The sequence below is a fragment of the Emys orbicularis genome, chromosome 6, assembly GCF_028017835.1.
Source record: "Emys orbicularis isolate rEmyOrb1 chromosome 6, rEmyOrb1.hap1, whole genome shotgun sequence".
In the NCBI taxonomy this organism is placed as follows: domain Eukaryota; kingdom Metazoa; phylum Chordata; order Testudines; family Emydidae; genus Emys; species Emys orbicularis.
Window position 1 is genome coordinate 103,468,788 of NC_088688.1, and position 27,327 is coordinate 103,496,114.

Sequence of the window (27,327 nt, forward strand, 5' to 3'; positions counted from 1 at the left end):
TTAATAACAACAACTTTATTTTCTACCCATTGGTAAATTGGTATCCGGCTGTTCATCTCCGCAGAGCCTGCCTCTGGTAACCGTTTGTGCAGCTTAACAACAGTTTGTTTACTAAAGCTGTTGTACTGCACCAGAAAGTAGCTAGCTACACTGTAATGGGATTGCTCAAGTGCTCAGAACTAAGCATATACTTAAGTGCTTTGATGGACTGGGGCCTAAATTTACAGAATCATGAGCCCCAATCATAGGTAAAACATAGCAATGAAAAATTCTTGCCAAAGAAACTGGAATAATTTAATTATGTTGGGGTATCATTAAAAGCAACTAAATATCAAGACCCCAAAACCACAAGCACCTCAAAATCTGTAACAGAAAAAAAACCTGACAAGGTTTGGAAATACACAAATACAAGGTTCTGGAGTTTGAGTAATAAAAATCCCCTAACATATGCTTGCAGAAGATAAAGAAATGTTAACATTAAAGAATCATAGAGTACCCTCCACCCCATCCCTCAATAGATTAAATGGTAGAAAAGGGTAACACATGTATACACATACGCACACACAAAGAGAAATAAAAATGAAGGATTGTTAATTATAAGATTAAGAGCTTTGAAAGCTTTTTTTAAATTACGGATAGTGAATGAGTATAGATAAGGTAACATTTAGGTCAAGACCTTGCCTGACCTGAGTGTGTTTTTGCCAATTCTTTTTGATATAGATTGCTGATTTGTTTAAATTTATATTGTTGCTGGCAAGATCAATAGTGTATCATACTGGAAGTATCAGAGGGGTAGCCATGTTAGTCTGAATCTGTAAAAAGCAACAGAGGGTCCTGTGGCACCTTTAAGACTAACAGAAGTATTGGGAGCATAAGCTTTCGTGGGTAAGAACCTCACTTCTTCAGATGCAAGTAATGGAAATCTCCAGAGGCAGGTATAAATCAGTGTGGAGATAACAAGGTTAGTTCAATCAGGGAGAGTGAGGTGCTCTGCTAGCAGTAGAGGTGTGAACACCAAGGGAGGAGAAACTGCTTCTGTAGTTGGATAGCCATTCACAGTCTTTGTTTAATCCTGATCTGATGGTGTCAAATTTGCAAATGAACTGGAGCTCAGCAGTTTCTCTTTGGAGTCTGGTCCTGAAGTTTTTTTTGCTGTAAGATGGCTACCTTAACATCTGCTATTGTGTGGCCAGGGAGGTTAAAGTGTTCTCCTACAGGTTTTTGTATATTGCCATTCCTGATATCTGACTTGTGTCCATTTATCCTCTTGCGTAGTGACTGTCCAGTTTGGCCAATGTACATAGCAGAGGGGCATTGCTGGCACATGATGGCATATATAACATTGGTGGACGTGCAGGTGAATGAGCCGGTGATGTTGTAGCTGATCTGGTTAGGTCCTGTGATAGTGCTGCTGGTGTAGATATGTGGGCAGAGTTGGCATCGAGGTTTGTTGCATGGGTTGGTTCCTGAGTTAGAGTTGTTATGGTGCGGTGCGTGGTTGCTGGTGAGAATATGCTTAAGGTTGGCGGGTTGTCTGTGGGCGAGGACTGGCCTGCCTCCCAAGGTCTGTGAAAGTGAGGGGTCATTGTCCAGGATGGGTTGTAGATCACTGATGATGCGTTGGAGAGGTTTAAGCTGAGGGCTGTAGGTGATGGCCAGTGGAGTTCTGTTGGTTTCTTTTTTGGGCCTGTCTTGTAGCAGGAGGCTTCTGGGTACACGTCTGGCTCTGTTGATTTGTTCCTTTATTTCCTTGTGTGGGTATCGTAGTTTTGAGAATGCTTGGTGAAGATCTTGTAGGTGTTGGTCTCTGTCTGAGGGGTTGGAGCAGATGCGGTTGTACCTCAGTGCTTGGCTGTAGACGATGGATCGTGTGGTGTGTCCGGGGTGGAAGCTGGAGGCATGAAGGTAGGCATAGCGGTCGGTGGGTTTTCGGTATAGGGTGGTGTTAACGTGGCCATTGCTTATTTGTACTGTGGTGTTCAGGAAGTGGACCTCCCGTGTAGATTGGTCCAGGCTGAGGTTGATGGTGGGGTGGAAGCTGTTGAAATCATGGTGGAATTCTTCCAGGGTCTCCTTCCCATGGGTCCAGATGATGAAGATGTCATCAATGTAGCGTAGGTAGAGAAGGGGCGTGAGTGGACGAAAGCTGAGGAAGCGTTGTTCCAGGTCAGCCATAAAGATGTTGGCATATTGTGGGGCCATGCGGGTGCCCATAGCGGTGCCACTGGTCTGGAGGTATATATTGTCACCAAATTTGAAATAATTGTGCGTGAGGATAAAGTCACAGAGCTCAGCAATAAGTTGTGCTGTGTCATCATCAGGGATACTGTTCCTGACAGCTTGTATTCCATCTGTGTGTGGGATGTTTGTGTAGAGAGCCTCTACATCCATGGTGGCTAGGATGGGGTTTTCTGGGAGGTCACCAATGCATTGTAGTTTTCTCAGGAAATCTGTGGTGTCACGGAGATAGCTGGGAGTGCTGGTGGCGTAGGGTCTGAGTAGGGAGTCCACATATCCAGACAGTCCTTCAGTGAGAGTGCCAATGCCCGAGATGATGGGGCGTCCAGGATTTCCAGGTTTGTGGATCTTGGGTAGTAGATAGAATAACCCCGGTCGGGGCTCTAAGGGTATGTTGATTTGTTCCTGTGTTAGTGTAGGGAGTGTCCTGAGTAGATGGTGCAGTTTCTTAGTGTATTCCTCAGCGGGATCTGAGGAAAGTGGCCTGTAGAATTTGGTATTGGAGAGTTGTCTGGCGGCCTCCTTCTGGTAGTCAGACCTGTTCATGATGACAACAGCACCTCCTTTATCAGCCTCTTTGATGATAATGTCAGGGTGGTTTCTGAGGCTGTGGATGGCATTGCGTTCTGCACGACTTAGGTTATGAGGCAAGCGATGTTTTTCCACAATTTCTGCCTGTGCACGTCGGCGGAAGCATTCTATGTATAGGTCCAGACTGTCATTTCGACCCTCAGGAGGAGTCCATGTGGAGTTCTTCTTCCTGTGTTGTTGGTGGGAGGGTATCTGTGTATCAGTGCGCTGTTCAGTGTTATCTTGAAAGTATTCTTTGAGTCGGAGGCAGCGAAAGTAGGCTTCCAGATCACCGCAGAACTGTATCATGTTCGTGGGGGTGCTGGGGCAAAAAGAGAGTCCCCGAGATAGGACAGACTCTGCTGGGTTGAGTGTGTAGCTGGATAAATTGACGATATTGCTGGGTGAGTTAGGGGTACCCCTGTTGTGGCCCCATGTGCCGGGTAGGATTTTAGACAGCTTACGGTCCTTTTTCCTTTGTAGAGAGGTGAAGTGTGTAATGTAGATCTCCTGTCTTATTTTAGTAAAGTCCATTTGTGTGGAGGGTTGGTTATTTATGAAAGTCTCCAGGTTGGAGAGCTCTATATTGGAAGTAGTAACTAAGAGGTACAAAAATAAGTAATGATAATTAACCCCCCCACACACCTTTTTCTGGATGACTCAGGATAACATGACCCAGAAACACAAAAACCAGCAGGAAAAATGCAGAAGTTGCATAAAGTTTGGACAGGCGTAATGTATGGGTTACATAAAAAAAAAAAAAAAAAAAAAATCAAGTGGTGATATGCTAAAAGCCAACTGGATAAAGATTAAATAATTTGTAATATGAAGATTTATAAGGATCCAAGTGAACATGGGCCCAAACTGGAGAAACACTGCACCAGAAACTGAAGGATGGGACTGAAGGACCAGACCAGGAGATCAGGGGAGGCGACAATCAGCATGGAAGGACTTCTCAGTGCCTTTTAATGTGGTAACTTGGGCCCATTTACCTATTCTGTCTTGTCTATCTTAAATTTATGACCAGACACTAAGAAACAATAATTCTGTCTGAAATTGTATAAATAAAGGCGAAAATTGATTAAGCCTAAATTGGGTTTACTTCTGACTCAGTTTCCCACCCTACATACCCAATCATCAAGACCCTTAGACTTCTCTGAATGACATTTTTAATAAAAATGAACGTTAAAGAAATTTTGGTTTGTTAGAATTTACAAGTTTATAGAAAGGAGTTTACTAAACAAGCAGATAAAATACTAAAAAACTAAATGGTACAATACTTTTCTCTCTCTGTTTAGCACCTTAATTATAACAACATTTTATTAAAAGAAGATGGAGGATCACGGTTTGGTTCCCTCACTACCACCTTTTTAACAGCAGTGTTTTCCGGACCACAACAAAAGCAAGCTCTGTAATTTAAATGACTGCTGTGCATTGTTATGTCTCACAATATTCCATGGTGGTCAGAAAGAATTAATTTTTGTTGCTGCTAGTGTCCAATTATATCTACTGTCTGCCTTTACCAAAAACAAAAAAAATTGTCATGACAGCCATCGGAGTCCACTGGAAACAAGTTATTTAATATCAGAGGTTTCCAGGGTAATACATTTTTAATAAAGGAAAAGGAAACATGTCAGGCAGGGTGAGATGGGATATATTTCCATATCCACTTTTTAAGGTCTATACTTTTCACTTTTAAATTAAAAGAACATGCCAGATTCTCTGTTACACATACCAACACCAGGCATGTCATACCTAGTCTAAAGCCTACCTACAGTAAACAATGCTGTGAGGCTTAATCCCAGAAGGTTATTATTACTCTTTCTGCTTACACAGACTGTAGCCACTGCTCAACATGAAAAGCATTCCAAAGCTCTATGAACCCAAACACCTCCTTTCTACACTATTGGCACATCCACTGGTCTTCTCCTCGCCTTTGGCATGGAAAGCATAACCAAGATAAGTACCTGAGTTCAACTACATCATCATTTATCTTCTCACGTCCCTGAAGTTGTCCTTGATTCTTTTGCATTTCCCTTGTCTTATGTCGTTAGTTTCCTCACGGACTACAAAAAGGGGATGTTATCCTTTATTTTTTAAAAACAATACCCACACAAAAGCTGAGTGCCTTGCCAATAATCAGACTTACAATAACCACTGGCAAAATTAATATTAAAACACAAATAAATTAACTCCAACAGCCAGCAGTTTTAAATAATCAAATGGAGATAACAAAAAAGGAAAAACTGCAGAAAAGCCTCTTACCTCCAAAACATACCCTCATTCTTCCCCCAAACAAACAACGCCCTACCTCAGTATTAATAAAGATGCTATTTGTCTGTCTTGTCACATCTCTGATCTTGTCTCTTCCTCATTAGAGGATCACCAATCAGTCTAGTTTATCTTTTCTTCTCCAGTGGCTATCTTTAAATAATTATTTATTTTGAGTTCTGGCTTGATGTCTTTCTTTAGTCTCTTCTCAATATGATCCCCTTCAAATTCTTCAGAGAGAGAGAGAGAGAGAGAGAGAGAGAGAGAGAGAGAGAGAGAGAGAATAGCTATTTCCTTCCATGTTAATATTTTCTTCCATCATCTTCCTCCAACTTGATCTCATTTGTGGTCTCAGTCTGCTGCATCTTTGTGATTTATCCTGTTCAACTTCCCTGGTTTCCCTTAATTTCAACTGCAGTCTTTCCACCTTGTCTTCTAGTGTAGAAATCAGCTTATATAGCCCTGCTTGATTCTGTGCTGATTGAAGCAAAAGGGGAAACCCAAACTGACTTAAATGAGAGTAAGAGCAGGCCTTTATAATCCTCTATGTTTTCATGGAGGAGGAACAGGAATGCTGTTCGTAATGTGCTTTGATATGTTTGAATCAAAAGCACTACCGAAGCATAAAGAATTATCAGCAGAATATAGTGCCTTCCAACTGTAAATCATCTTTGTGCACCAGCATCATGTTGTCAGAGTTCTCTGAATAAAGTTGCTTGAAGAGTATTCAGTGAAAAAAGCCCAGCATATATAAGATTTTTTGCAAAAAAAAATCTGTGAAGCTGCCTTCGCTTTGTGGAAATATTCTGTATTTAAAAATATTAAACATATATTACTTTGAATAACTCTCAGTCTCTGTTGAGAATCTGCAAGAGAATCAGGGCTGATGTTCTTTACTCTTGCTCAGAAGTCGGACACTCAAGTCAAATGGCTTTGTTTCTGTTCCCTCGCTTGATGACCATAGCTTTTTATAAAGAGCCCTGGTGGATTTAATACACTCAACATTGGATGTACCATCCTGATAACCTCTGAAACGTTGTGGATTTATAAATACTAACAGGCTTGGATGATGCTGGATCAAACTAGAGCCCTAATACTAGCAAATTCTGTGTGAATATGTAATTTTGGTATTTGACCATGGGACAGGTCTTTTGGAGCCCCTGCAAGGGATCATGGAGCTCTGCCACACCTTGCTCCAGTGGTGTTCTTAGGAAGGTCCTGCCAAGCCAGGCAGCCTGAAGTTTTGAGGAGAATTCCCAGCTTAGATTTCAGCAGCAGCTCAGGTAGACACTACCAGCAGGGAGCCAGCTACATGCAGCTCAGTCTATTTAGGCTTAACACCTTAAAATAAGGGTGTTTTCTCTGTCAGATGAGACACAAGCAAAGAAGTTGTGCAGGGAGCTCTGGGAAAATATAGGAGGAGCTACCCTCTATGATTTTGTACTTTTCCGGGTTTGTATTTTTTTAGTTAGCTATTTGTAAAAGTGAGAGGCAAGAATGCAGCTACAGACTCCTGTAAAACTGGTGTCAATTTGGGTAAAACCAGAAGCCATGCAATAAAACCCAAGCCAGAGAGGGGATTTGGATACATTTTCTCTCTCAGCATTTGCCCTGCTATGGACCATCCTTTGTGAACAGTGTTCGTTCATCCACTGCAGATACATAGCCAGCAGAGGGCACATGTGCCATTTTATGAGAATAGCAAAATAAACCCTATTAATTTTGTATGTTTCTTGGCAATATGAACTTAGGATAATACTGTCTAGGCACATAAGAGCATACTAGAACTAGTTTGGGCTATTGTTCTGAATTTTCCAACCTTTATATATATCCCAAATATAACTCCTAATGTTACAGGACATTAGGCTGCATAAACCCTTTAAATTATGTGATTATACTAAAACCAAACCAGCACAAAAATGAGCATGGGGTGATCTTCCCTGAGTTTCACAAAGACACATGTCATCATGGTACAACTGAAGAGCTTACTTAGATTGTAAATTCTTTGGAGCAGGGACTGTTTGTCATTATGTGTGTGTGCATGGTGCCTAAGCATCATCATCATTTAGTATTTGTATTGTGATGGTGCCTAGGAGTAAAGCCCGGTGTGGGACTTTTTTTTTAATCTCGTTCCCACTATTATGACAGTGAGTCCTGCAGGACCTGTAGGATCCTAGTCCCACTGCAGGGCTCTACGCTAGTCCCGCACAGGGCTCCACCTAGGAGCCTCAGTCATGGACCAGGACCCCATTGTGCTAGGTGCTGTACAAACACAACAAAAAGGTGGTCCCTGCTTCAAAGAATTTACAATCTAAGTGGGCCCCAAACCTCACTGCAGTTTGTAGCAATATTACAATACAAATATTCATAATAATACATAATAATGCTAAAGAATTTGGTTCTAATAGGCCTTCTTTGTTTTAAAGACACTCCAGCAATCAGGAATTAAAATGCCACTGTTCACTGTACTTTTGTACCAAAAGAAGACTCCTTCAGATACCATTTATATGTAACAAACACAGTCCACTTCATCTCCATTAAGGAAATAAAAGATCAGTAGCTGGGTAAATGCTTAACAGCTTTAATGCATCTAACCCAAAGCATACATTTACAGAACCATCAAAACATATGGGCCATGATGTGAACATATGTGACTATTCCTACTGATTCATTTTCATAATAAAGACAAGTGAAGCCTAAAAGGGATTATTCCCTGTAAGCCCATCCTAGATAATGATTCTAAACTGCTTAAACAGTAGCAGGTAATTATTGGCCATTCTAGCCCAAGTGATAGCGATAAACCTTAAGAGATTTCTTGCACAACACCAGCCCAGATGCATGGTGAGGTGGGCCCTTTAGAAAATAATAAAGTAGATACACATGATTTAAGTGACCTTTGACCAATATGACTACAGTAACTCGAATGTTCTTTCAAAGGCACATTGCCAAGCTTCCTTTACCAAACAATAAAACAGTGCTCAAACACTTGCGGGGGAGAGACAAGCTGCTCCTTCAAGTCAATAGTGACCAGTAAAGGGCAATACGATACTTCAAACACACCACTGTTTATTGAAGGCATGTTCTGCTTCCCATGAGAAACCAGCTCAAATAACACTGGGAAAAAAATATCCCTGCATCTTAATCTACTCTTGTTGACAGATATTATACCTACATCCAATGCCTCAGCTAGGATAGCATCTAGGAGACAAACAGTAACAGCCTAGTCCCTTAAGATTTAATAGCAAATTACCATTGTGCTATTGTTATAGTTACATTTAAACTGCAGCTAAAAACAGTTTTTTGTTTTTTTTTTACTTATTTTTGTTTTAGAAATACTTGAGCACATGGAACGATTTACATAATATTCTTCCTCTTCGGATACACAACCTATACCTTTTGCTCAGATATGCACACACACAGAGCAGAACCTCGTTAATCTATACATTGGCTAAGTCTCACAACAAACTTGGTGGCCTCAAGCCCCACTTCTCATCACAAATTTGGAACTTGATTTTCAAACAAAACCACATGCAAAAATACAAATGTAATTACACAACTTATTTTCCACATACAATTACTGCAATTCCCCAAGTAAATATTCACAGTGGTGAGCCCAGAATAAGTCCCTAGAAAGTGACAAACCCGAGTGTGCCACTGTGGTCATTACACTGATAACCTCTAATCCCTAATGAATTAGATGACCACAGAGCACTATTTGGTTGATCTTTTCAATAAAGGATCAAATAAATTAATATTTGCTGCCCCCAAATTAACCTTGATTTTAAGTCTTTTCATTAATGTTAGCTAAGGGCTGTGTCCTTGGAGGTGCTATAATGCTGAGTAGCATGCTTCACAGGTTAGACTCTAAGCACTTTCGTTAGTAAAATACTACAGTTATTTTGAATAAGAGAGTCACATGAGGTAGAGAAAACAGAGAAAACAGATAAAGTTCCTGGTAGAGTCAGGCAGCTTCGCAGATACCCGCTTTACATCTGCAGATATACATTTTGTATCCATGCAGGGCTCTATGTATATACTGTGTGCATCAGGTAAGGGTACCATGCTTGTCTGGGCCGTGTCGGGACTATGAGGATAACCTTGGCCCTGTCTGTTCGCATCTTGTGTATCACACGTGATATCAGTAGAATCAGTAGAAATGCACACAAGTTGCGCCTCCCCAGTGATCGTGGTCCCAGTCTCACATGCATACAGAACGTTGCGCATGTGCAGTTCGTTGGGGATGCAAACAAGTCGATAATGGGAATGCCCCACCAGTTGAAGATTGATTTCAGAACCTCGTCATTCATCTCCCATTCGTGGTCTTGGGAGAAGTACCTGCTGAGTGTGTCCGCCATCGCATTCTGACAGCCGGGTAGGTAGGATGCCAAGATGTTTATGTTGTGTTGTATGCACCAGTTCCATAGTTTCATGGCTTCGGTGCATAGCGAGTGTGAACGAGCTCATCCTTGGCGGTTGATGTAAAACATGCATGCAATATTGTCAGTCATGATGCGAATGGACTTGTTCTTTATATGTTCTTTATATGCAGGCACTGCGGACTACATGTAGCTCTAGTAAGTTGATGTGTAACTGAGTCTCCACCGGAGACCATTTGCCTTGAATCGTGTGTTGATTCATATGTGTGCCCCAACCTATCAGTGAGGCATCTGTGGTGATCACGATTGATGGGTGTTCCTGTTGAAACGGGATGCCTATACAAACATTTTGTAGTCTTGTCCACCAGGGTAAAGAGTCCAGGACACTGGGTGGTACTGCGAGTCATTTGTGTACGCTGTGTTTGCTGAGTATGTATACTGTGCTTAACCAGCCCTGTAGGCACCGCATATGTAGTCTTGTGTGTCATACCATGAATGTTGTGGCTGCCATGTGTCCTAGTAGTTGCAGGACAGTACAAGTCTATATTTGGGGGCTGGCTCGTACCTCGGAGATAAGCTTTGTGAGAGTTGTGAATCCGGCTGGGGGCAGGGATGGCTTGGCTTCTATGGCATTGAGGTGTGCCCTGATGAAGTCCAGTTGTTGGACCAGGATTACAGTCCATTTCCATTCGTTTATTTGTAACCCTAGCTCCCGGAACAGTGTGATAGTGGTCTGGACTGTGTCCATTGTTTCTTGTCAAGTTGGGCCTTTGACAAGGCAATCGTACAGGTAGGGGAAGTTCATAATTCCCTGTTTGCATAGAAATGCTGCTACCACAGCTAGGGTTTTGGAGAAAACTCTTGGTGGAGTGGATAGGCCGAATGGTAGTACTCTACTGGAAGTGTTCCTGTCCTACCATGAAATGCAGAAATTTCCTGTGAGCGGGATGAATGGTGATATGGAAATAAGCATCTTGGAGATTGAGGGCTGAAAACCAGTCTCCCTGTTGCAGCACTGGGAGAATCATGCCCAATGTGACCATTTTGAACTTTTGGGAGCATACAAACTTGTTGAGCTTCCTTAGGTCCAGGATAAGTCTACATCGCCCGTTCTTCTTCTGGGTCAGGAAATAATGGGAGTAGAATCCCTTCCCTTTGAATTGTGATGGAACTTGTTCCACAGCACCTAGTTGTAGAAGATGATCAACTTCTTGTCATAACAGGTGCTCGTGAGAAGGGTCCCTGAAGAGGGATGTGGAAGGGGGTAGGGTAGATGATCGGGAGGTAAAGGGGATGGTATATCCCAACCTATTTCTAAAATCCATTGGTCCGATGTTATTGAGGCTCAGATGTGATAAAAAAGGGAGAAGTCAATGACCAAAAATTGGGGACGGGTCAGGCATACGAGCTGTCTTGTGAGGGAGGTTGTTCAAACCCTCGACCAACTTTTCAAAATTGTGGTTTTGGAGGAGCCGATTGGGAAGTGGGCGCCTGTGACTGGGGCATTCGTCGACGCTGTGAACGTTGCCATTGACTGTTGTAAGGCTGATATTGTTGCCAGCTGTTAGAGGAGTCTCTAAGTCTCTGATACGGCTGGTACCTTCTTCTCTTCACAGGTGGGATATATGTCCCCAAAGTGCGGAGGGTGGCCCGAGAGTCCTTCATTGAATGAAATACCTCATCAGTTTACTTTGAGAAAAGCTTTTCTTGATTGAAAGGTAGGTCTTCTACCTTTCTTTGGAGTTCCTTGGGTATACCCGTGGCCTGTAGCCAGGATGCCCAGCACATTACTACGACTGTGGCCGTGGTTCTGGCTGCCATATCTACGGTGTCTAGTGACGCCAGTAGGGCTGTTTTGGCTATCAGTTGACCCTCATTGATGATGGCTTGAAATTGTGACTGTTTCTCCTCTGGGAGCTCTGCTGTGAACGAGCTAAGTTTCCCGTAGTTATCGTAGTCGTATTTTGCCAACAATGCAGAATCATTGGCCACTCTGAATTGTAGGGTGCCTGAAGAGTACACTTTACGCCCAAACAGGTCTAGTCTCTTGTGCTCTTTCTCCTGTAGTGTTGATTTAAACTGTGGTTATTTGCTACGTTGATTTGCAGCATTGACCATTAAGGAGTTGGGGGGTGGATGTGCAAAGAGAAAGTCTGCCCCTTTGAGGGTACATAGTACTTTCTATCCGCTCTTTTGCACGTTGGCGGAATTGAGGCTGGTGTCTGCCAAACGGTCTCCGCTGGATCTAAGATGGCACTGTTGAAGGGAAGAGCGATTTTGGAGGTAGATGATGGTTGTAGTATTTGTACCAGCTTGTGTTGGTTTGTCTGCACCTCCTCTAGCAGGATGTCCTGGCTGTGAGCGACCTGCTTAAACAGTCCTGAAACTACTTGAAATCATCCGCCGAAGCTGGTGGGGGGGGGGGCATAATAGTCTCATCTAGGGAGGAAGAAGAATTGTGAGCAGGAGACGTAGTTTCTTGGTCTGTGCCAGTTTCTGTGTCCTCTCCTACATCCTGAGCCTCCATGGGCTGCGGTGTGGGAGACACAGGGTTAGAGCGCAGTTTGCGTCTGTGCGCTGTGGAAGGCCTGGAATGTGGACCCCTGTAAGATGCCCAGGGTTCCCAATGTGCCCATGGCATCAGTAGCGTAGCTGGGGGGGAGCGGCCGCTCCCCCACCGAGCACAAGTGGCACCTTTTTAATTTTACTCATCCGGGTGTCTTCGGCGGCACTGAAGCTTCATCGCCGAAATGCCACCGAAGCCCCGCGGAGCGAGTGAAGGTCCCGCCGCCGAGGTGCCACTGAAGACCCGGGAGCGCTGCCCTGTCAGTAAAAGCGCCGCAGCGGGTGGCGCCTTTTTTTTTTCCATTCCCCCTCTTCCCTCCACCTGGCTACGCCACTGCATGGCATGGGGAAGGCCATGGGGGGGGGGGGTAAATCCACGGTGATCCACACCATGGTTGAGTCATCTGTTGGTATCTTGGTCCCATATGGTTCCACGGTGTGCGGTGTGCTTTCGGTGAGGAGTGGTGTGGTGAGAAGGTGTTTTGCTCCGGCATGTCCTCCTCGTCTTTGCTGGAAGATTGTGCAATGTTATGAGAGCTGTTGGGATCTCCTCCGTAGCCTGTTGGAGAGCCCGTGGTACCAAATATCAGGGAGTGCGGTGTCAACGATATCATCAAACCTTTCTGGCGTAGCAGAGACTGTGTCGGTGCCAATGTCCGGGCCGTCGGGTGCCACAGGGTCAGCTCTCGCCAGTGTCGGCGTCGGTGCTGACCGACACTGTGACTGTTTAGTTGGTGCGTCCGGTGCCGACTTGTTTTTGTCCACCCATGCCGACTGCGCTGTCAGTGCTGGGAGCGGAGGCATGGCACCTGAGGAGACGCTCGGTGCCGAGTCCCATTCCAGTGAACTCAATGCCGTGGAGGAGGCATGTCTTTGTCTGTGCCTCAACTCAGTCTCCTTTGCTCGGCCCTCAGCAGTGCCGGAAATGCTCGGAGTGTCATAGATGCTCACCTGAGCATATGTCGGCATCGGGGGTAGCGATCTGGCAGGAGACCATCTTTGTTTTCGCGGTGCTCTCTGAGGAGAAGAGTCTTTTTTGGTCTTTCAGAGGGTCCGTCTCCTTTCCCATTTGGAGGAGTGCCTAGAGAGGTAGTCTGCTTATCTGACACTGGTTGGAGGGATTTCTCAATTAAATCATTTTTAGCCGTAGATCCCTGTCGCATCAGGCTCTGGCTTTCAAATTGCTGCAGTGGGGGCATTTCTGGGAGATATGCCCCTCACCCAGACAGCATACACACGAGTGCCCGTCTGAAACGGGCATAGCTTCGCGGCAGGAGCCGCAGGGTTTGAAGCCTGGAGAACTAGGCATCTTAACGGGTAACCGTCCCCTGAGCGGAAGTAGCTAATGAAATAAAACTTTTTTTTTCCCAATAAAGTCACACTAACACTAACTATAACTTTCTATCTGACTAACTAACTATCTAATTAAACTATTTTTCTAACTGTTTTAAGGAAGAGTGCTAACACTGCCCCAGAGCTCCGTCTTCAGCCAAGGACAGTTGAGAAGGAACTGGAGGGCTTGGGTCGTGCGTGTGCTACATGTGGTACTGCGAGGCGACCCGTGCAGTCACTGCTACCATAAATCTCCGATCAGCAATGGCGGGACGCACCAACACCTGAAGTGGAGAACCCACAGGGACAGCACTCGAAGAAGAACCTTAATTAGGCATTTCCTAACTTTTGAGTGCTTGATTTTTCAACCTTAATGTTCTTTTAAAGTACTTTTTATGGATGATTTCATAAGGTTTTTTAATAAAACAAACTGAAAAAAAAACAAAATCTATCATGTGACATCACACTGACACCCACATGGGTCATCATCAGGGTTGGAACAGTTAGATCCACTGAACAGACGTCTGGCACTTGAGCTAATGGAGTAACTCAGTGGTGACCAACCTTATTACACAGGAGGGCCACATAAACCTAAGCACAACCTGGTATCGGCCAAACACATTCTACTTATTTTAATAAGATTTAAAGTCACCACTATTGATTAATATTTTAAGTTCAGCTTGTTTTGTATGTATTTAGACATGTTGTTTCTATGTACACTATTCTTTATTTACACACTTGTGTAAACTAAAATGATGTAAACATGACAACAAAACGCTAATGAATCAGCCATTAGTATACTGTGTTGAAGCAGGCAGCGGGCCTTACGAAATGCTCTGGTGGGTCGCGTATTGCCCGTGGGCCGTAGGTTGGGCAACCATGAAGTAACTGATAGCAGCTGTAGGTCGTCATCTATGTGAACCAGCCACTAGAGTATGCTGAAAGTAATTTTATCAGTGGATTTCACAGATATTTGCTGACAGCAAAGGAATACAGACACTCAGAAATCTTGGGTTTAATTCCAGGTTCTGGAGTGTTCTCAAGTGGGCACAGAGCCTTCTGCCCCTTTTCTCGCCAAGCTTGACCCCTTCTGGCCGTACTTGTCCCAGATTTGTCTCCCAGATCCTCTTCCCAGCCCCAATCTCCAAGTGTGCCCTGGGTTCCTCATCCCAGTCCCAATCTCTCCCTCTGGGCTCCTTGTCAGAATCACTGTTTTCCCCCAACTTGACTCCCATTCCAACTCTCGGTCTCCCTACCTTGGACCCCCCTTCCCTCTCCTCACCCCCAGGCTTCTCAGCCTGGTCATCTTGCCCACCCAGTCCCACTCTCCCCATGCCTACATAAACAGTTCTTCGTCCAATCTATCTTCACTCACTACCTTCACTGGCTCCTGATACCAACTTCTACACCTACCCAGTCCCAGTTTCATCCCCTGGCTCCCAGTCCTACTATTCCTCCCTGCCCCCTCAGATCCCAATCTATTCTGCACAGACTTTGACCCAATCTCTACCCTCCCACAAAACTCCCCAGCCCTCTGCATTTCAGTCAGGCTTCCTCCTCCTCTACACTGCCTGTGACCAGAAGGGGGACCACTGAGGGCAATGGAGACAGACTCCTTACTCTCAGGTCCTGTGCCTGATGCCACAGCCAGCTCTGGCTGCCAAGAGGAGAAACTGCAGGCAAAATATTGTTCTGCCCCTGCAACTCGGGCTGGGGCATGCTCAGTGCAGGTGGATTCTTTGGAGAAATTAGCTGCCAACTAGCAGGTTTCTATGAATCATGTGTGAACTGAGATTCTTTGGAGCCTTAAAACTTTGTCAATTTTTTATGGCACGTCCCTGACCAAATTGACAATACCCCCGGCCAAATTGCAAGTCCTGCCTCCAAACATGGAGGAGCTAGAACTGCTCAACAAACGAGTTTAAGCATTCTTGAAAATATGAGCAAATTTTTTTTCCTAATTCCTAATCTCATTCTTTAGAAACAATTTGAGCTGAAACTTTAAAAAAATCAGCCTGACGCAGACCCCTGGCATGAAAATTTCAGCCCAAAGAGATGAAATTTGGCAAAGTTATAAACAACTGAAAACATGTTCTTATAACAGAGCGTGTTGTTCAACCTTAACTATAGGTGGCACTACCAACTACACCTATAATTATAACTTCCAGTTATTTTTTATGAGGAAAAATGGCTACTGCCAGTACAAGGGACAGAGGGAACAAGCATGGCAGTTCTGTCTTCTGAACATTTATTTTGTTGTTGCATGAATAAAGAAATAGTTTTTGGCATTGTTCTGAAGGCACTTTTAAAATGTACATCTATCACTATGTTGTCATCATTTCTAGAGGAGCTACTCTGGGCCCAGACTTAGATTTTTTACAAAAGATATTTTTATAATCATGTATGCTCTCCTGCTTGTCTAACACATGACAGAATAGACTTGTATAATTCTGACATTCTCATTTATGATCTGTGAAGAGAATCTTCACCCTAAAATGCACATAAGAAGTCTCCCCAGTAATGGAAATTGATCATATTAACTCTTCTTTCTTTTATGACCTCTGAAAGAGACTCTAACACGTCTACTTGTGCTAGTAAATGCTCAAACTGATATGAAAAATCGGAAACCAACATTCATTTCCCAAGCGCCTGTCTAGTTACTTATTTGTTTCCCCAGTCTCTGCAGTTTCCAAAGATCAGTTTTCGTATCAACTGTAATGCCATAATTCTAAACTCCCTGTAAGATTTGATAACAAGCTCTTTCTTATTTTCTGTAATGATTAACTGGATGTTCATTTCTTGTACCTTTTCCAAAACCACACAAATTTAGACGTTACAGCTCCAGTTTACCAAAGTTCACTGCATAGGATCAGCCACATCAGCATAATATTCCAGGGACTTGGAAACAATTAAAAGATATGCTGTTATTATTACCCTAACGAGGAGGCGGCGGTCACTCCCTATGGTGGAATCCCATAATTGTTGTTCAGACACACCAAAATACTAGGGCACTATAGCCTGATTAGGCACCACTGCTGAGAGGAGGAGGGGCAAAAGGAGAATGTCAGTTTCAATTTACGCCAACGATTTTCAGAGGGAGCATTTCAGCAAAGAGAGCATTTTATTAAATGTATTTACACGTTCTATTCACGTTAATTGTCCCTCACAGCAACTTTAGTTAATTATGGTGCATTAAAACATCACATAGCTTGTAGCTAGTATTTCCTAATTAAAATAAGCAAATGTGACTCTGTGGGGAGCAGGGAGGAGAAAGCAGCACAACATTTCTGAAAAGGGAAGAAAAGCCGAGAATGCTTACCTCATGAATGAGAGCTATTAACATCTGTTGGAAATTGCGCCCTCTGCTAGCCAGAAAACGACTGATAGGTTTCCCATCTTTGCCCATGTGGATTGGAAGGTCATAACATAACAACATGCCAGCTTAAAAAAAAACCCATATAAATGCATCAACATAAAATACTGCTAAATAGAGCAAAAAAAGTTTCATGCACAACAGCTGAATGCAAATTTTAAGAAAGATCATATAATGTTTCTAAAGTTACATTTTAAAATGAGAGTGACACTGACCAGTGGGGAAGATCATTCTGGAGTCACTTAATGATTCATGCTTCCAGTGCTGCTGGGTATTAAGACTCATCACTTAGAGGATGAGTTCAGACTTTGAGGAAGAGGCAGGGAGAAGGGCAAAGGGAACATTAGTGTTATAGAGTACATGATTGATGCTTAAACTGATGCACTCTAGGATCTTCATTCAGGACAATATGTAAGCACATGGTCAACTTTAATCATGTGCTAAAATGCTGTCCTGAAAAAGTTTTGACTTAAGCATGTCCTGACAAGCTTTTCTGAATCAAGGCCAACACCACATTCAGAGAAAACTACCATACTTTTTGAAACATTAGTCAAGGGAGTGATGTGAGCAATGACAGGAGAAGCTCACCTGCAAGGCCAGGCTTCAGGCCTGGCTGCTTGTTCCTCTCATACATTTTCAGCATAAAGTTGGGAACTCCTGCTACGGTCTTTCCTTGATCCGAACGCGTGGCCCCTCCTCTCAGGGCAGAATGATACACTCCGCGGGGCATGTTGGCCATCTCCTGTTTCACAAGTGACGCCACAAACTCTTCAAATGCTGGAGGAAGTGGGTGGAAGAAAAAGGTCAGGGGCTGAAGAGAGGCCAAAAAATCCCAACAAACCCAAAACCACAGCTTCAGGGCAGTTATGCTTAACTAAACTAGCAACTACACGTTCAGCTGAAAGCTCCAAGGTCAGGGATTTAGAACTCCTGGCAAGTCTTCCTGACTCTATGTTCACCTCCACTCAAACTGCAGCTCAGGAAGCTCTGAATAAGTGATGTCAGATGCTCAAACTCAGAAGAAAAATAGCCTGAACCGTTCTCAGTGCTGTTGATCAATGTGTTCTTTGTTTGTTACGCCAATGACACAGTCACAAACTGGGACAGTCAGAAACTAAACTGACATTTACATTTGTCAATGTAAATAAAATGTTCCTTACAAATGAGTTTTTTTCTTATAGGCTTTTTCACCATAAAAAATAAACAACTGGTACTATTATTTCTCTGAACACAGTTGTAGGTACTGTTTATATGATGGTATGCTCTCATACTTGGGCTTTTTATATTTTATCTGGGTTCAACAGTGTAAAGAAGTAAAGTAATGCTATTGCTTGGTTATGAAGTTAGATTAAAGTAGCCCTTATGGTTGATGTGTGCAGTGTTACTGCATCCCAGCATGAAGCCAACATTAGACCAGCACCTGGCAATGCTGATAGATTTAATAGTCTGTTAGTGCTTTCATTATATGACCAAGTTTTAAAGGATTTATAACAACTGTTTCACATTACTCTTGAAACTCTGGCGTATAAGTTCCCAAACCAGATGCAATGCTGGTTTCCTAAGAATTGGAGCACATAGGGTTGAAAGAGCATTTACCTACTCTTCTGAGATCCTGGCAATACCTGAGGTACCTTGGAACAAGTTAATGGAAAGACACATCTTATCCCGGAACTTCCTTACTTTGGTCATTTTCAGTCAGTACCCATTATTTTAGCAGCATTTCCTTCTTTTCCATTTCTTATTTATTTCATTAACAGCATAAACATGAGAAAAAGACTGCAAAATGTCATAAAAGAGAGCCTTTTTTTACAGATAAATGTGTACCTAGGCAACTGGGTGTCTGTCCATGGCTACATAGTCTAATCATTATTACAATGTCCCCCCACAGATTTCTTTAAATCCAAGTGTTTTTTTTAAACTGGTTATAACAAAGAACTTGTTGCTTTCAAAATGCCTATCAATGAGTTTGCTATTTCTAATCACAATGGCAAATAAATGTAACCTAATGATCCAGAATGCCAGGCATAAACCAAACAGGGAAACCTAGCTAAACTTCATGAAAGACCACCTGATTCTGAAGCAAATAATAATGAATCATACTTTAAGGGCTGGTACAAATCTGAAGAAAAACAGGCAATGACTACTGAATGTATTATGAACCAAAATACTGACCTATCTTCTGTATATACATCTACCATTGAATAAGAAAAAAATGGATTCAATTGGTGTCCTTTAAAATGTACATACATCACATTGTGTTGTATGGGATGAACTTTTTTTTTTTTTTTTTTAAAGGTACAAGTTTCGAGACTGCATATGACGCCCACCAAACAACAATCAAGGATTACATTGGTTTACTGAAAACATGGATGCTTTGTGTGTGCAGACTGTATTATCTCTCTACTCCCATTGCTGGCTCTCTTTCTGTCTGCAATAGGAGTACAGAGATAATACAGCTTAGCAGCTGAAATTGACAGTGTGGCTGGGCTCCTAAGGAGCTCAGAGAAGAGAAGTTTTCCCAATTTCTGTTTCCTTTGGCTCACACAAATGTAGATGCTAAGAGAGTAAATAGTAAGTGTGGTATGCTTCTGTTGCAGAAAGTCTATGGATTTATTAGTATTTTTCCTTTCAGCTGTGTAACTGAGGTAACCCCGATGGATTTGTTTGTGAGCGAAGACAGTTTTGCCCTCCAGAGCAGAGGAAGGCTCATGGAAAGACAATCCCACATTCAACATGAATTCCAGGAGAAAAACTGGCTTTTGATTGGAACTCTGGATTTTAGCTCCAGTGACCATAGACATAAGAATTCATCTCTTCCAGAAGTGGCATATGGAGGCTAGGAAAGAATTTCCCCCACGAAGAGCGGGGAGGGGAAGGTGAGAAGAGAAAGTTCTGAGTTAAGGGAATCATCCAGAGAAGCCCAAGGAGAACAGATGTCTCAGCCATCCTCTGGAAGCTCCAGTCAACATTTAACACCATTATAAATGCTGGCGGCAAAGCGGGGCTTGGGGTGGAGGCTGACAGCTCGCAACCCCCCATGTAATAACCTCACGACCCCCTGAGGGGTCCCGACCCCCAGTTTGAGCACCCCTGCATTATACCTATTTAAGTCTCACTAATGCTTTTCGTTACTCTTATTTTTCATATTCTCACCTTTATTAATTAACTATGTTTTATACTGCATAATGTCTTAATATTGTTTACTTAATGATTTGATTTTAAGTTATTCAGAGCACTATGCACCCTCTTCACAAATACATTACCTGGAAAAAATCGCAAAGAGTATAACTTACATGAAACAAATACATCTATAAATCCTGTAACTTCGTATTTCCTGCTGTTTTACTTTCATTCAAAATTCAGAATTGCCTTAAAATGTTGTCCTTCAGTTCTCTATGTTAGGCCTATATCATAATCAGCAAACAAGTATTTGAAATACAGTAACTTGTAACCAATTATATAACTACAGAAAAGAGAAAAAATGAATAGCATTTATAAGAAGAATTCTTAAGTAACATCCTTGAAAACATCTTTATTCACTGCCAGGAGCTCTTAATGTCACTATTCTTCAAATTGGTGAAGTGTTTTAGGATATAATTTTTATGGAAGATAAAATAAGGTCTCAATCCCACATGTCTCTTCATATAGGTAGAACTCTATACCCATGTGGAGTCACTCAGATTCTAAAGCTGTATAGAAGCTTCCACTTATGAAAGTGCTCTACCTGGCAAAACAGAAGGAAGAGTTAGAGACAACAGTTTGATATATGAAGAGCCAGGAACAGAAAGGTCCACCTCCTTCTCCTCCTCTTCATTTATGTCCATCTCTTCTGATGGACCAACTTCTGGTCTTGCCTGAAGGATGACAAAGGCAGCAATAAAACAAAACAAAAAAATAAAAATAGAAATAAACATTGCCTCTTAATCCATGTTTAGTTTCAAGGTCCAGTGTGACAAAGATCAGGATCATTATTTCAGTAAGGAACGCCCTCCAGTTTAATGAATTTAAGTCTTGAAACTGATCAACTGAACGTCTTTCTTCTACCAGGCTGAAGAGTGTATGTAGATCACAATAGGCTTATAAAAGCAGTGAGCCATATAAATTCCAAGATATCATTAGTGGTAAAAATAATCAAGGCTTTTGTGGACTGAATGGCGGTACTTGTAGTACTACTGGGCCTTGGATTTGACTTAGTCTGACCCTTCTGTAACAATTCAGGAAAAGAAAATAGTTTATGTTTGTATTGATATTCAACCTATAAAGCACATTTCTAATAGGAACAGAAGTGTTTTTTCTTTTTTCATTAGACTAAAATCTGCAACATGTTTCTAACTGATTAAGCCTTTAAATAAACAAACCTACTCATCTTCTACATTTTCTGATGGGACATTATACCAGGTTCAATTACCAGGATATTGCCTATGTGCCAGCACACAGAGATTTATTTATTATTGCACTAGCATTTAGAGATTTGTCCTTAATTTGTATCTTCTTCTCTTGTGACAAAATGCCTTCCCTTTTCATTTGTAGGTTTTCACTAAAGGCTTGTCTACACTACCGCTTAAGTTGATGTAAGTTACGTTGCTAAGGGGTGTGAAAACGACACCCCCCGAGTGACAAATTACATTAACTTAAAGCAGTGTCCAGACCACGCTATGTCTGCAGGAGATGCTCTCCTGACGACAAGGCTCCTGCCTCTCAATGAGGTGGAGTAATTATGCCAACAGAAGAGTGCTCTTCCATCGGTATAGCATGTCTTCACTGTACACTGCGCCGACGTAGTGCAGTAGTGTAGACTACCCCTGAGACAAGGTGGGTGAGGTAATATCTCTTATTGGACAAACTTTTGCTTGTGAGAGAGACAAGCTTTCGAGCTTACACAGAGCTCTTCATCAGGTATTCACTGGACATTTCTTCACAAGTTTCCATAAAGTATGGTCTCTCTTAAAAAATCTGTTTATTACATTTTCATGATATACAGCCATAGCACCATATGGAGCCAATTATGTAATACTGTAGGAAATTGAAACATACAGAAGTATTTACCAGAACCATAAAGTAGCAGTGATTACCCATTACTGCCTACACTCTCATATAGATTACCTTACATGAGAGTCTCCATGTACTCTTACAGTGTGTACATGTATTGAGTCAGGAATTTTGCAGGGTAAAATATAAGAGGAAACAGTCCTTTACATACACATAAAGCCATGAAACAAACAACATAATTTTCTTTCCACCTGCCTCCCCCCAAAAGGAGGAAAAGTACCGTAAAAGTATATGGAACACAGGAAGACAAGATTTTATCTTGATTCAAAACAAACACCTACTACCTAAATGGGCAAATTTGTCTCATAAACTGAGGTATTAAGCATGAGTTCAGGGATTATTACTTTGAGATACAACTTTCAACAGAGTCTGTGTCTCTAACTACTTCCCTATAATTCAAAGCCTGGTCCCAAACACTCTCAGAATAACAAAAGATACAAATCAAGGACCCTCTCTCACCTGTGAAGCCCCACTTACTAATTAATGAAGTAATAAAAGTTGCCTTCTCTCTGATCACAAAGGCATCACTGAACTGTTCAGTTAGCATTCTCCCTCTCTCAGGAGCTTATCCCAGCACTCTCTGGTAACTGTCCCTTTTACTGAGGAGAGACAACCAGCTACATCCCTAAGATGGGTCATTTTGCTTCTGATTCTGCTGTTTGTTAGTTCATCTGGGCTAGCGAGCAAGTATTCCCCTCCTTTCATGTGGTTTTGCTCTTTCCTTTTCCATTTCATTTCTAAGGAAGTGGCACATACTCTCACTCTTTAAAGTACAAAATGTCTACCTGTTCAGGAAGATGAAGGATGGTGTGTTCTTCAGAACCAAATTCTGACAGAGATTTATATGCTGAAATTGCTACAATGGAATCCTAGGAAAAAATATCACAAGCATAGAAGGTATTATTGCTGCATGGTGGAGACAGAACTCATTTGGTTATCCCCTAAGCTAAGGGAGTTTATCCGCTAACAGTTGAATGCTGAACTCTTGTATGAATGTCTTTGTTATATGTAATGAAGTCTCCTGTGAAGCATATACTCAGTTATTTTCTGTACGCAATAAAGCACAATTGGGGAGAAATCCACTATCAAAATCGACACCCTTGTTGGTAGTCTCAACAGAGAGGTCTATTATTAATGGAAACCTTCTCACCCTAACAGTGGTCCCAACCAGGCCAAGGCTAAGACATATAGGGGAAATGCAGGCAATGTGGGAAGCTTCAACCAGTTTTGACTGCACTGTCCTGGCTCTGAGGAGAAGCAGAAAAAATTTGTCTCCAAAGTTGTCTGTCTACCTCCCTTCACAAACACCAAGCTCAGTGAGAGAGAGAGAGAGAGAGAGAAAACTAAGCACTGACAGGCAAGAAAATATTGCAATAAATAAATAAATAAATGACACCTATACCAATATCTTCAAAGAGGGACGAGGGGAATCCTTAACGTATCCCACTGCCCACCTTAATTAACATTTTCCAGGCACCTCACTTACCTTGCTCTGAGTGTGGCTCCAAAGTGAGCTGACAACTTGAGCTTTAAATTTCTATAAAATTAAAAAAATATTTAGTTATAGATAGGCACATGAAGCTATTCAGTTTCTATTTCATTAAGTAATATGGACAAAACTGAAGCAAGGCGTTATCAGAAGTTATCAGCAATTGAAAATGTACTGTACATTCAGCATTATGGATTTTTTACAGTGAGGCACTTAGATACCATGGAGATGGCTGCAGTAAAAATACCTAGATACTATAGCTTAGATTAGCTCCATCTTTATAATACTTTAGGTGGTAGAAACTATTCTATAAAAATACAAACCAAGGCTCCAGTCCTGCAAACACTTATGTATGTGCTTAACTTTAAGAATGCATGTAATCTCGTGAAGTCAATGCCTAAATTTGCAGGATGGGGGCTCTCATCTTTTAAAGTCTGTCTACATGGAAGAGCAAACAGAAAAAGGGAGTCTGTGCACAAGCAAAAATAGTTTAGCAAAAAATGTCACTGCAGGATACTCAGGGTGGATTTTCACACCTATCCTTTGATTTATTAGCCCAAGGGTGGGCAAACTTTTTGGCTTGAGGGCCACATCTGGGTATAGAAATTGTATGGCAGGCCATGAATGCTCACGAAATTGGGTGCTGAGGTGCGGGACAGGGTGAGGGCTCCTGCTGGGGGTGCAGGCTCTGGGGTGTGGCTGGGTATGAGGGATTGGGGTGCAGGAGGGTTCTCCGGGCTGGGACTGACGGGTTCAGAGGGGGATCCGGGCTGGGGCAGGGGGTTGGAGCACAGGAGGGGGTCAGGGTCCAGGCTCCGGGTGGCGCTTACCTCAAGCATGTCCCCTGTCCTGATCCTACGCAGAGGCACAGCCAGGCAGCTCAGGCGCCGCCCCCACAGCTCCCATTGGCCTCAGCTGAGGGGGCGATGCTTGGGGCAGGGGCAGCATACGGAGCCCCCTGGCTGCCCCTACATGTAGGAGCCGGAGGGGGGACATACTGCTGCTTCTGGGAGCCGTGTGGAGCCACAGCCCGCGCAGAGCGGGGCAAGCCCCCGACCCCGCTCCCTGGCTGGAGCGCCGGAGCGAGGCAAGCTCCAGACCCCGCTACCCTGTGGGAGCTTGAGGGCTGGATTAAAACATCTGAAGGGCCGGATGTGGCCCCAGGGCCATAGTTTGCCCACCCTGTATTAGCCTATTAAATGGCTCAAAGTGCACTCAGACTTGTTTTGATGGGATGTAAAAGTGAATACAAGAAAAAAAAAAACATGATCAAACACAATGAAAGTAATAGTATAACTAAAAAAAATACCACCCTCCAACCTCAAAACCAAAGCCAAACACAGTGGATACTCCAAAGTAGGAGAAAAAGTGGAAAGGTTCTCTATGAAATGGCTAACAGCGGTTAAAATAAAACAACACCTATGAAAAAGAAAAGTCAGAAGAGAAAGAATTAAACAGATATCAAAGGGATGAGAGTTCTATTGTCTAGAGGTCACAACAGCAACAGGACAGTAACTTGCAAATATAAGGCATAATGGTGGAACTTCTGCATTTGGAAAGAAATAGAAGCAAAGCAAAAGATCTGATAAAAGCTTTGTTAAGAGGGCTGAGTAGTTACAAAAGCACAGGTGGCTTTCCATACACTGCTGAGTGGTTGAAAATAAAATGCCAAAACGCTTAATCTGGCAACCTGCCTGGGAATTATGCTTCTACGAAGGAAATGAGAGCCATCTCTTATAGACAAGCTACACCCACTACTGAAACATCTGTTTTCCCAGGGCTGTGGAGAGGATACAGCTCAGTGGCAGAACCAAAGCACTGTTCTGGGGTAGACTGAGCTAACAAGGTTTGTAGGGCAAGAGGTACACAACTGTATATCATCAACATACTGATCTATCTGAGGTATTTCTAGGGCACCTATCACATTTGTATCCAAGTGCTGTTGATACTACACCCCATATTCAATCCTCAGTGGATCTCTATGGCTATCCTGTTCTTCTCCACGCCCTGTCACAAAAATCAGGATGAGCAGAGAGGCACACATGCATCTAGACAAAAGCCCTACGCTTCATTCATTCCTAAATCTGTGGCAGCCATAAGACAAAACCACCCCTTGTGTCACTCAATTACCAGAGGGAAATGGCTGCCATCCCCACATTCATTCATTGGTCACCTTGGGAAAAAGGGGGAGGAGGGAGCAATTGAAAATATTACTTCAAAAAAGCCCCAAAACTTTATTTCTACCACAAAGAGAACATCCTTGACTACGTGTCCAGGATTCTGAGGGAAGGGAGCCTCTGTCCAGCACTGCAGTGGTGGGAGGTTAACAGGTATGTACTTACCTACCTCACAGGATTAGCTAATGCTTCTAAAGCCCTTTGAAAACAAAGTGCTATTTAAATGTAAAGATACAGCTAATTATTGTGACTTGGAACATCCCTAAATGAGCAGACACATTTAAAGCTGCCATTAAGAGAAGAAATACACTTTAGACCTGGGACACATACCTCATACTCATTTGTATTCACTGTTAATGAAGGAACCAGGGCGAACAATTCGTTCAGTGTTTTTAAAATGAGTGGACGGGTGTCACAGCTCAACTTTGGTGAGAGTGCGTTCCACGTAGAGCGAATACAAACGACCTGCAAGGGAAATGAATGCATCATTAACACTGGAGGTCTCAACTTGCATTTCACAATATTCGTTTCAGCACTTTTCTGCCGATCTATGCTGGAGCAGGAATTAATACAGGACACATTATAAATATTGCAAGCATTTTAAGACTTCACTTAATAACAGTCTCACAATACATTAAGCAACATCATGTAACAATGGTAAATAACATCTCTCCAGATAATGCAGCTGTTTGAAATGTGGTATCTTTATGGAGGGAAGGCAAAAAAGAACTTATGGTTTCCAGAGCTCCCTGGACCAGCAGGAAGAGATCATCATACTGGTGCACATGAACCAGCAAATTGCAAGATGTGTCACAATTACCCTACTTCATTTGTTTTAGTTAGCTTAAAATCAAGCTGAATGTGGGAGTGCAGGAGGCTGCGAGCAGGAGCAGCCACACTCCATCGGAGCTCCGCACAACAGAATGCTTTTAAATCACGAAAGCCAACCAAATCTTGAGACGTTTGCTGAACAGACAGAAGGGGAGCAAATACTGCTGGGGCCTAAAATCTTTCAAAAACCTAAAGTATCATGGCAAAATAAGCATAAAAATTTTTTTTTGAGCCACACCCCAGTACAGAACCAACTTGCTTCAGTGCAATAGAAAGCAGGCCAGAACCCTGAAAAACAACACTAACTCTGCTTTATGAGACAGTACCAACAGTATTTCCAACTGCAAGCTTTCAAAAATAATGAGAGTCAAGCCCTCCAAAACTCTGAGATTGGCTTAAAAATCATGGGATTTCTTTTAAATAATAAATTTGAGGGATGAGGAGGAAGAGCATATGCTTTCTGGCTTCTGAGTTCTTAGGATGCACTTGCTTCACCTTTTCAAAAAACTTTTCTCTGCAACCAACAGGGCTGGAAACTTTAATTAAAAAAAAAACGGTAAGAGGTTTTCATGCAATCTCTTGATTCTGACCACTGTGGCTTTCAGAGAAACACCAAATATTGTGATTTGGCAACATTGTTAACTAAGTAGAATAAACTGCAGGCTTCTGTGCCATGTAAGGAATAGAAAAGAACCTGGAAAACGTCAATTTAGTTAATTAACTCGGGGGGAAGGGGAGTGTGGCAAGGTGACAAGCACCCCTCAACCCAAGTGAATGTAAATGGAAGTTGAAAACTTCCATCAACTTGCAGGATAGGGCACCTGGATTCAAAGGTCAGCGCTTCTGAAAAGAGATTAGAAATCACTGAAAACAAGCCAATGAGGGGGATAACACTTTAACAAAAAGGATCCTGACCCAATCTAATGTCTGCAGAAAGAAAAACAGAAATTTCTGAGAATTAAGTTAGATTCTGAAATGTATGTTGTGATGAATTGGGGCTGTGTCTGTACAACTTGTAAATTCAGAATGATGTTGTGAAGGTGTATTAAGAAAAAC

General features: G+C 42.5%; 1 protein-coding gene across 3 annotated transcripts in view; it reads right to left on the minus strand.

The window, feature by feature from the left end:
* Positions 1-27,327, minus strand: part of FOCAD (focadhesin) — a 177,958-nt gene that overhangs the window by 51,375 nt on the left and 99,256 nt on the right. For all 3 annotated transcript variants that reach the window (XM_065406352.1, XM_065406351.1, XM_065406350.1), the window contains 6 exons: positions 25,771-25,905; positions 23,261-23,311; positions 22,560-22,643; positions 20,450-20,579; positions 17,314-17,502; positions 16,672-16,793 (listed from right to left, as the gene is read on the minus strand). In XM_065406352.1, coding sequence (XP_065262424.1) covers positions 16,672-16,793; positions 17,314-17,502; positions 20,450-20,579; positions 22,560-22,643; positions 23,261-23,311; positions 25,771-25,905 — 711 coding nt within the window. The remainder of the gene's footprint in view (positions 1-16,671; positions 16,794-17,313; positions 17,503-20,449; positions 20,580-22,559; positions 22,644-23,260; positions 23,312-25,770; positions 25,906-27,327) is intronic.